The following is an 11129-nucleotide window of genomic DNA, read 5'->3' on the forward strand; positions in this document are numbered from 1 at the left end:
CCATAAAATTTTGGGCCAACTCTGGTGGTGATGAATGCTGAGTGGATGGGCACCTGTTTTTGCCTAGAACCCCAATAAACTCTAGAATCACCAGTGTAAAGAACCGTCATGCACTTGACCCTCTGACAGTCCCACAGCTGTGGGGGGTGTTTCACAGTCTGTGATCAGTCTCACTGCCTCTGGTTCCGATCCCAGCTTTTCATCCCTAAAAATCGATCACACATCGTGAAGGTACTTTTACAGATCGCTCACCTTAGTTTATAAAATTCCTGTAAAACTAGTGCAGTAAATCGGTTTATGTGCACTTAGTCTTGTTCAGACGGTGAATCTGGAGCTTGAGGCTCATTCATAGTTCGGCCACAGCCCAGTAGATTTCAGACTGGCTGAATCTCCCAATAGAAAAGCCTGGAATCATCTCAGTAAGCCAACATGCTCCTCCTGCCTCCCCCTCCTCCCCCTCTGTGTGGCACTGATCACCCCTTATACTGGAGGCAGCGCTGCCCTCTGCACGCCGCACAACCAGGCGGATGTACCGATGGCTCGTACTGTATTTCTGGTGACTTTCACGTGATGTTATTGTGTGTTGCGGGCTGTTTGCCAACCTCTCGCCTTCTACCCGGCCGTGTGCATGAGCGGACTGGCAGGAGGTAGATGTGTGACAGCAGCAGATCCGTGCGCGCCGGTTTGGTGCAGGCGGCGAAGGCGCTCTGAAAACCTCCATCTCTGCCTGAGAGAGAGTCGACTGGTAAGTTGAGTTTTCCATCTGACGTTGAGCCAGTTTATCGGCATTATGAGGACCTCATATAAGATGCCTACTTATAAAGCCTTGACTTTTTTTTTTTTTTTTAAATGGGTTTTCCGGGCAGGTTTATGTCCAGCTTTTTAGTTTTGTGATGTAAGCTGAGTGAAACTGGAGAAGCGAGCGCGCCTGCCAGGAAAGCAAACGTGTCGCTGACACTTCCATCAGGCATTTTCTACTTACTAATATTCTCTATTTCCGACAGCCCAACTTGTCACAACGCAAGCACATCTCCGCGTCACGCGCACGCGAACGGGCATAGGAACGTGCGCAGAGGAGCGGTCCTCATTCACGGCTCGTTCTTGAATTATTAAACTTGAGGAGTCATTCACTTCAAACTCCACATTCTAGACTCGTACTGGTTGCTGAAAACGAAAAATAACGAGACATGGCTAATTATAAAAGTTTAAAGTAGTAATCTATCTGCTTGTCATGTTCCCAACTGGTAAAAATGTGTGTAAAATGTCGTAAAATACTGAATAAAAGCTTCTAATTTTTTTTTTAAAGAAATCTGAAAATTTAATGATTTCTAGTTTACTATCAAAGGTGATAAGGAAAAGCAAGAACAATTCACATTTTAAAAAAGCTGAAATTAGTACATTTTTGATATATTTTAAAACAAATAGGAAGAGTTGCTGGTTAATTTTGGCAGTGTTTGACATTCCCAGCTTGTGGAATCAATCAAGGATAATAAAAGGTTAAGTCTGTGTCAGTCTGTCATTTTTTTCCCATTGTGTAGAAGTAGAGTCCATTTATCTGTCTCATGTGTCTGCTACGGTGAGTAATCTCTAAAAGCGACACTAAGTGTTTCATTTAAAGACAAATTTGTGGAAAACATCTCAAAGGAAAGGGAGGAGGCATCCTGTCTCTTACTACATGACATGTGACCATCTGTGGCCATCAGTGATTTTCCCCTTGGTGCGACATATTGAGGTGTGACATTGTGGATCTGGGTGGTGCTGCTGCAGCAGGAAGGTGCCAGAGCCGAACTCTCATGTGGCATTTGTCCCTCTGTTTCGAAACTTTCCCTCCTCTGAACCAACAGCAGCTACTGTGTGCATTGTTCGTGCTGGAATCCAGCTGCATTGGAGACATTTGAGAGGCCATGCCCTTCCTTGCTTGCCCAAAAAGACCGTCCCTGTCATTGCTGCTCATTCTCCCCAGATCATTATTGAGTCTGTGCCGAGACACTTTCAGACATCACTCAACCTGAGCAGACTGCCTCTTTTATTGAGAAACTGCAGCCGTCTCCGGCTATTTCAGTTATCTCGTTTCGGTCAGGAAGTTCAGTTCTATCAAGGTTTCACTCGTTAGTGTCCTGAGGACGAGGTTGCCAGCGGGACCGCCACTCTAATTTTCCTGCAGGTGGGTCACGTTTCCAATTTGTGTTAGCGAAGGTGGAACCGGACCCCTGAGGAATCTCCCCAGCGAGAGAGCAGCGTCACAAGATTTGTGAGGTGGCACCAACTGTTGACAGATTCATCTGAGTGATTGAGAGAGGGGATGTTTCTGAAACATAAAGGAGATCAGAAGAAGAAAACTCGAAATTTAGGTGATTTGAGGGAAATGTCTCATTGGGATTTCTCAGAAAGATTTTTTTTTCACAAATCAGTTTTAAGAATTTAATGGTCTAAAACACAACCATAAAAGACACCGTCGAAATAGTTGTAGCCTAATGAGAAATTAAAAATGTGATTGCCTCCAATGTGGATTTATTATTTTTGTTAATAGGTTTAGAATAATTGGCTTGGAGAATTGACTATTATAGTAATGAGGCTATAATAATGAAAATGTATATAATAAAACAACTTCAATTTGGTCTTTTGTAAAGTTCAGCACTAATTTGTAGTAGAGTAAAAGTTGGAATGCTGTCCTTTAAATCCTCAGAGTAAATTTGACTGACAGTGAGCTGCAGCATTTCCAACGTACAGTAGAGTTTTCAGTGACGACAGCCTGTGCATAATTCTCCCTCCTCCGCTTCTGCCCTGCCAGGGGTATAAATAACCATGTGGATGAAGCAAATCTCAGCACAGCCCAGCGCTGTGGTTCATCAGCACTTTGGAGAGGGCCTGGGCTTATTTGGTTTTCTTATTTTCTTCTTTTCCCCATTGATGTGGCTACCGCTGTTGCACTGTTGGTTACTTGGTTGCCCAGCAACTCAGTTTGTGTTATCTCTGTCTGTGAATTATTGCATCAGCTGTGCAATACATAGAGACTCACGACAAGGCATCTGCTCGCAGGTCAGGCTTAGCTTTTGTTATTTTAGAAAGATGTCACTGGAGATGTTACACTCAGACTGATGTGGGTGAGATTAGGGACTGGGATAACTTTAATAGTGGAGAATCATCTGATTTTTATTTTGAAAGTTCATCTATTCAACCCTTCCTGTTTCATCTTTCTCTAAGCAGTTTTTTTCCCTATCAGCTTCATCGCAAATGAGTCTCTTGTCCCACATTTGGTGTAAGGTGTGGGACTTGAACTGGTGGAGAACCCCTTCATGTGCTTTACAGAGAAGAATTTATTTCAGTTCAGGTTTATTTATATAGTGCCAATTCACAATAACAGTTGCCTCAAGGCATTTTATACTGTAAGTTAAAGATCCGACAATAATACTATGAGCTAGCAATCTGCGAGGGTGTGAAGGAAAAACTCCCTTTTAGCAGAAAGAACCCAGAGGAACCAGACTCAGGGAGGTGCAGCCATCCACTGCGACTAGTTGCAGGTCGAGGCAAAAAGAGGAAAGAGAAAAGAAAAAGACTATAGGGAAATGGGGAAAACACACAATAAGGAAGAAAAGGCAAAAAATTTATGACATGTTTCAATGGTATATAAACAGGTAGAGCACAAATAGAAGTGATTGAAGAAGAAGTACTTAGTGCATGAAGTCCCACAGGAATTTGAGCCTATGACAGCATAACTAAGGGAGGGTTCACAGTCACCTGATCCAGCCCTATTAGTTTTAAGCTTAATTTTCAAAGTAGAGAGGGTGTCTGTCTCCCAAACTGAGAGCTGGTTCCACAGGAGAGAGGTGTAATAGCTGAAGGCTCTGCCTCCCATTCAACTTTTAGAAACTCTTCGAACCACAAGTAAGCCAGCAATGCATTGTTAGGATAGCCTTGTACTATGAGGTCTTTTAAGATACGACAGAGCCTGATGGTTCAAGACTTTGTATGTGAGGGGAAGGCAGTTCGTCTTGTAACCGGAAGGTTGCCGGTTCGAGCCCCGGCTCGGACAGTCTCGGTTGTTGTGTCCTTGGGCAAGACACTTCACCCGTTTGCCTACTGGTGGTGGCCAGAGGGGCCGACGGCGCGATATGGCAGCCTCGCTTCTGTCAGTCTGCCCCAGGGCAGCTGTGGCTACAACTGTAGCTTGCCTCCACCAGTGTGTGAATGTGAGAGTGAATGAATAGTGGAATTGTAAAGCGCTTTGAGGGCCCCAAAAAGTGCTATATAAATGCAATTCATTATTATTATTATTATTATTATTATTATTATTATTAAGACCCTGTCCCACTTTCTTTTTTAAGGCCCAGTGTATGCTGATCTGGTATACCTTCAAAAACTTTATAAAAGAATAATTACTAGTTTGTATCCATGTCCTCCAGACTCATATAGTATTTAGTGAATATGGATTAGCTGATCACCAAAGAGTCAGTTCAGTCACGTAGTGGTTAGCTTTAGTCCAGGCTCTTCAGTAATGAAAAGTTTTTGAAATTATGGTGTCAAAGGGATGTTGACCTTTTCACTTTGTGCGTGTCGTCATCTTTATATTTCAGAGTGATTGAGTTTTGGCCAGAAATTTGAATTACAAGGTCACAGTGGCATTTGACTATCAAAATACAATATAGTTCTTTTAGAGTCCAAATGATTTTGCTCAAAATATAAGGTTTAAGAGATATTGAGGTCGTTAGGGTCCATACATACATACATACATACATACATACATTTTTTTAATGTGGAAATGAGCAGTGATTGTTTGAGTTAGCAGCAACAACAAAACACATCGTCTGTCATTCAGTTCATAGACTGACTACTCCTCACTGATCGTTACACAGGGAGGTGTGCCTGAGTTTGAGCTACAATATCAATCTTTCTGCAAAAATGACAGTAAAGCACTATGAAGAGTCGCTAAAGGTGAAGTGAACTGAACAATGAAGATAACTCATTTGGGAGAGTCTGTTTCAGAAATCTTTATTGTTCTGTGGTTCTGCTGCTTGTGACGTCTCTGAGACCTGTTCAGCTCTAAAATCCTCCTCAGCTAGTTACTTTTTCACATTGTAATATAAAACTTTTGATTTAGGTTTACCATCCATTTTGACTGAAGGACCCACCACTCGTTATTGAATGATTAAAACCACGAAGACCCCATTAACAAATGAAGTGATTGCATGATTAAAATTGACTAAAAAAGTAAATTGTGGCTCATTTTTGGCTGCAGTTGGTCTGTGGTACTTTAACTGATTTTCCTTATTAGTTAATCTTCAATTATTGGTATTTAGAGCTGCCTAGGCGCCCAACCCAGCAATTCAAAAACCAAAAATCTATTAATTTACTGTCACATCAGGTGAGGTAAATCACTGCTAGTACTTATTATGCACTTGATGCTCCTGCAGGAAACTTGTTCACACTCTGATGTAGTCTTGTGATTTTGAGACTGCTCTACAGTGAGAAACATATTTGTTGTTTTATCACAAGTGGTGGCGCTGTGGATGAAGGTGCAGCAGGTTTATGGCAACCATTTCACAGCAAAGTCCATGGTGGATGGCAACCAGGAACACAGCTGATAGCATTATTTTGCATTATTTTAGTTTATCCTTTCGTTCCTTTTTTCCTTTTCTTTTTTTTAAAAGGGAAGCAGGCCATGCTGGGATATCAAAGCTGTGAGCAATACAAGGAAAGGCTTTTCTAGCCCTTGGGGAGATTAGCTGCTCCATGACTTACTGATTTTCTATGCAAGCTTTAGGCAATAAAATCATTAACAATCTTGCAGGCAGAGAGAAACTTGTTGGGAAAAATAAAAGATATGACTGATATTATTTATATTATGGGTTTTAAAGTGCTCCTTTTATGTTGATTTACAGCTAAATGCTTTTGTTCTTTGACTTCCAGAGTTGAGTAAAAGTTAAAAAGAATTTAAGGGAACACTTAAATCACACATCAGCTCTTGGATGAATGAACTGTTCCAGTTGAAAATCTTTACTGACATACACTGTGTAATTTGTTGAGAACAAAGTGACATAAAAATGGTGAGCAGACATCAAACTCATTATTCTTCTGTGGGCTGGATTCAAAATCACAGCAGAAATCAAGGTTAGGTTTGTTTGAAGTGTTTTTTATGGTATCCCTTTGTGCACCAACTCAAAACATCCTCTGCCTGAAACAAGTCATTTTAACTGCTTTCCCTTTAACCTCAGTGTAATAGAAACAATAATAATCTCAAAACTTATTTCTTAACAAATCATTATTATTTATATGCCTACATTCTCCCTTTCTATTACATTACATTTTCAATCATGTTGTTTTGTAAAATGAAAATCTACTTTTCTTGCAGCCTGCAGCTTTTATGGAAGTATATTCCACATTAGTACTCAACAGTGTATTTACCAACCTTTTGATTATGGTAACGCTTAGTTTTCAATAATTTAAGGTAAAATTTGTGTTGTATTTATATAAAAAACAAAACAAAAAAAACAACCAGTATAAAATCATTGAAACAAACACAAAGCAAGGCAGCCCAGAAATGTCATCGCTACAGTATGTCCTGGGTCTGCCCCAACCTCCTCCCAGTAGGACATGGCTGAAACCCCATAAAAATAACATCTGCCTGATCCACCTCAGGAGGCATCTGCAACACTGCTGGACCAATCTGTCTGTCAATCTCCCGCTCCACCCTCCCCTCACTCGTGAACGAGACCCCAAGTTACTTGAACTTCTTGCTGGCGTGGAGCGGGAACTCTACCCTCTCCTGGCTGAGAACCATGTCTTCAGGTGCTCCTCCCAATCACTTTACCAAGTTCATGCTTTGATGAAGTCAAGAGAATTACCTAATGGAATTTGGAAAAAAAGAAACAAATTGATTGACAAAGTCATAAAATTGGGAACAATTAAAAACAAAACAATAATAATAACATCTGTGAGATATGACAAAATACACCTCTGGGGGTCTACATGGACCCCAGTCAGTAGAATGAGGGTTAAGGCTGTCCTCCTTTAACCTGACTTCCTTGTGATTGGCTGCGTCTTAGAAACGATAGGATTAAACAGCAGATTCCCTGTTCACAGTCAGAGCTGTGTGCATGAGATGACCATGTTAAGAAACATTTTATGAACACTCTCTTTGACATCATACAGAGCCAAGAGTAGGAAAAGAAATGAAGACGAAGATTTTGGCTCACAGGGACGTTACCTGTACATGTGGTGAACTCTTGATTTGAACATGAGCGTCCACTGTTGTAATAACATGACAGAAAATATGGAAAAGCATAGCAGACACTCTTCCTTGCATTAAAATGAAGCATCCGCTCATCAAAGGGGGGGAACGAGGGATTAGGATTTGATTTACCTTGCAACCCTTTTGTGCATTGAAAGCTGCGATCACAATTTAATTGCACCTTCCGCACTCATGCTTTTGATTAGAATTTAATTCACAAGAAGAATCCCAGTCTGCAAGGTGACGGCACACGGCAGTGTTTTTGCCATGCGTCTTGTTAACCAGACCGCACTAGAAATGAAGGAGAAAGACCTGCCAGCCTAGACTGGTGCAGGATGTGTGGATGACGCACGACAAGTGCAACAGTGTGCGAAGCTCAGCCCGGAGCTGTGGGTTCTCCGCTGATAGTCTAAGCATTGCCACAGGTGTTTCCATCAGTTGAGCACATACAGTAGTATATGTCATATTACAGTTTCCATAATATAATTTTCCTTGTATGTGCTGTACTCTCAAAGAGAGTAGAGGTAATTTTCCTTTTAGGAAAAAAAAAGAGAGAAAAGAAAATGAAATTAGGGTGGCAAATCGTGTGTTTAAATGAAGTTTGGTATGATCATACAGTATGTGTGATTAGCTTCCACCCTGCTGTTTGGTGCAGTGGAGAAATGACATTAACGGCAGGAATAGCCAGAGAGACGAGATGTAATCTGTATGTGGGAGCCATGGATGGATGAACATGAGATGAGGTGAGTGTTTGCCTGCGGGACGTCTGCGCTCACATGGCAGAGCGAGGCTCGTCTCAGCGTGCGGCCATTCGACCTGAATGTTGAGACACGTACAGTATAGTGACTGGTCTCTGCGGCGCGGCGGATTCTTGAAAACCCCTCTCGTATAATTTTGTGATGTGAAGCCGGGGGGCTGCGGGCTCACAGCTTCGTATTTTTAAATGAGTTCAAACTATTTTGACTCTAACAGCTTTTTTTGTCTGGGTTCTTAAAGTTTGAAGACGCACTCTTACAAAAGCATTTCCTTTTTTTTCCTCTCTCTTTTTATCCAAACCATTTCATGGATTCGCAGCACTCTGCCCTCCAAAAGAAGGATCTTAGTGCCCTTGTTTTGTAGTGTTTTCAAACAGCAGTCACGTTACTCATCCTTGAAGTGTTTTTATGTTTGTCAGCCTGCACTGAAATAGAAAAATGTTTAATTTAGATAAAAGCTAAGTCTGCTTTTGTATTTCAGGAGCTGTCTGGCTGGTGCCGCTGCACTACTATGACTCTGAGCTCATGAAGATTTTGTAAAGGAAAAAAGAAAATCCATTCCTGTTAAAGTCCACTTGTTTTCTCAATGGCTTCCCGCAGCCAAGGCTTCTTCCACCATCATCATCACCACCACCATCCCAACTCCATGGTGCCTGCGACGGTACCGAGGCTGCTGCCCGAAAATGGCAGCCTGCTGGGAGGCATCGCACAAATCACCCCCAACCTCTTCCTCAGCAGAGGAAACGTGGCTTCCAACCGCAGCCTGCTGCTGTCTAAAGGCATCACCTGTGTGGTCAATGCCACCATTGAGCTCCCCAACTTTAACTGGCCTCACATGGAATATGTAAAGGTCCCACTGGCAGATATGCCCCACTCCCCCATCTCCTTGTACTTCGACAGCGTGGCCGATAAGATCCACAGTGTGGGACGTAAGCGAGGGGCGGTGTTGGTGCACTGTGCAGCGGGAGTGAGCCGCTCCGCTTCTCTGTGTCTGGCGTATCTCATGAAGTACCACCGTGTGTCTCTGGCCGAGGCCCACGCCTGGGTCAAAGCCCGCCGCCCCGTCATTAGGCCCAACGGTGGCTTCTGGCGCCAGCTAATCGAGTACGAGAGGAAGCTGTTCGGCAGAAACTCTGTTAAGATGGTGCAGACGCCCTACGGGGTCATACCTGATGTTTATGAGAGGGACCGCAGGAGCCTCGCTCCATACTGGGGCCTGTGAGAGAGGCAGTGCCGACTGTTCAGTGGGGGATCGAGGATGAAAGTGAAGCCCTTTTGCCCTTCTGGACTGGAGGTTCCTACCTGCTCTGGACAGAGGAAGAGAAAATGCACAAGTGTGCGTGTGTGTGAAGCTTAATTAATGAGTGATGGTGCTTTTGGACAGAGGGAGTTCAATCAAACCCTGGCCGTTGATGGTGCTGCTGTTGATCCAACCAATTTTCTCCAGTTAAGTCTTTAAGTGGGAGAAAGGGGACTTAAAACCCAGAATCCTTCGGACCAGAGGATTGGATGGGACCACAATGATGTCAGACACCAAAACAAGATAAAACTTTGAGTTGAAGTCAGTGCCGTCCTTCTCTGGGTCTGTCTTTCCAGCTCCAGCGGATGATAGAGGTGTTCAAACAGTGATGTGACTGAAGTTCTGTTCCTGACGTGGTGTCATGTGGTGGTATTGTGCCAGTTTTGCAGTAATCCTTGGTGTGAAGGGCAGCAGCATGCTCTTAATTTATGGTAGCATTAAAGATAAGTGTACAGAAAAAAATATAGGGAAATTATTCTATTGGAATGTAATGATAGTGAGGGGGGAAAAAAGCTTATGATGCATTTTAACTGAATGAGAATCAAAGATGTTATAGCAACCTTTTTTAAGGTGAAATTTGAAAAGATGTAAGCTAGGAATCGAGGTTTAGGGAAAGCTCCTGTGTAACACAGGGTTGACTGTTCCATCCTCTGACCACACTATGTTATTGTAGTGCTATTTGATGCTATATTAAAGAAAATATCTGCTGCCTCAATAGAAGTGGTAGCTCTATGAAGTCTGTTTTCCATCCCACAGTTTTTGCCTTTTATCCAAATTCGGGTAAGGCTGCAAAAAGATCAGCACAGCACAGAAAAGACATTTTATTTTCTGTCTGGAAACTGGTCCACCTCTGTGGTGTAGCGCTCTTTTGAAGATCAGTAGGCTGAAGATCTTTTTTTTTTTCTTTTTCTTTTTTTTTTTTTGCTATCATCTGCAGGGTGAAATTTAAACTTTTTTTGCACGCTCTAGCCACACTTCAGAAATACTGGTTGTAGGTCTGAGACATGCTGCAGTAAATCATAATAAAAATACACTTTGGGACAATTATCACATAAAAGATGAATAAATACAAAAATGTCTGCATACTTCAAGTGATATTTTCCTCTTAGAGCCATCAAGTGGACTTTTTGTGTCTGTAGAATGTGTTTCCTTCTCATAAAGCCTGGCTTAAAATCCAGTTTTGTAATATTTAAATCCTACATTCATGTTCACTGTCTCACTATCTAGTCTCTACTGCTTTATTTGGGGTAGTTTTTTTTGCATTTAGTGACATTCTAGTACTATATAATAGTATAATATAGTACTATATTATTCATATAGTGTGACAGAACTATAGATAAACTAAACATAACCCTGGTTGAAAAATTGGTTGTTGAAAAACACAGCTTTCCTCAAGTATAATGAATTTGTATGTATTTATTGAATTTGCTCAGATTAAGCTTCTTCTGGCCAAAGTCCAAGAGTATATCCATCAAAAGAAACACATTATCTCTGTAACCACACAGTGGGACAAAGAGCCCTTGTACCACAGAGTGCAGGTGCTAAAATGGACAATATGTCACCTCACCATTTCTTCCTACAGTACAAAATTGAATCGAAAATATGGCCCTTTAATGGCCCTAAGATCCCTCAGAATCAGCTGTTAAAATGCATTGTTGAACCCCTCTGTGTTGTGTGAAACAGACAATGATGAATCACATGGTTAAGGAGAGGTCATTCCTTTGTGACTACTTTATTTGAAACACCTTTCAGTTATAATAACAGAAAGAAGCTTTTCATGTAACAGAAACAACATTAAGAAAAATTCACTCGATATGCAAGATGCTTCATTGTTTCAGTCGTCAGT

The 11129-nt window shown here is 41.8% G+C and overlaps 1 protein-coding gene across 1 annotated transcript; it reads left to right on the forward strand.

Moving 5' to 3' along the window:
* The first annotated feature begins 448 nt into the window (after positions 1-448).
* dusp14 (dual specificity phosphatase 14) lies at positions 449-10502 on the forward strand. The gene is made up of 2 exons (XM_026193416.2): positions 449-745; positions 8465-10502. The coding sequence occupies exon 2, from the start codon at positions 8570-8572 to the stop codon at positions 9203-9205; it is 636 nt and encodes a 211-aa protein (XP_026049201.1). The 5' UTR covers positions 449-745; positions 8465-8569; the 3' UTR covers positions 9206-10502.
* The last annotated feature ends 627 nt before the right edge of the window (positions 10503-11129 follow it).

The sequence above is a fragment of the Astatotilapia calliptera genome, chromosome 14, assembly GCF_964374335.1.
Source record: "Astatotilapia calliptera chromosome 14, fAstCal68.1, whole genome shotgun sequence".
NCBI classification, from domain to species: domain Eukaryota; kingdom Metazoa; phylum Chordata; class Actinopteri; order Cichliformes; family Cichlidae; genus Astatotilapia; species Astatotilapia calliptera.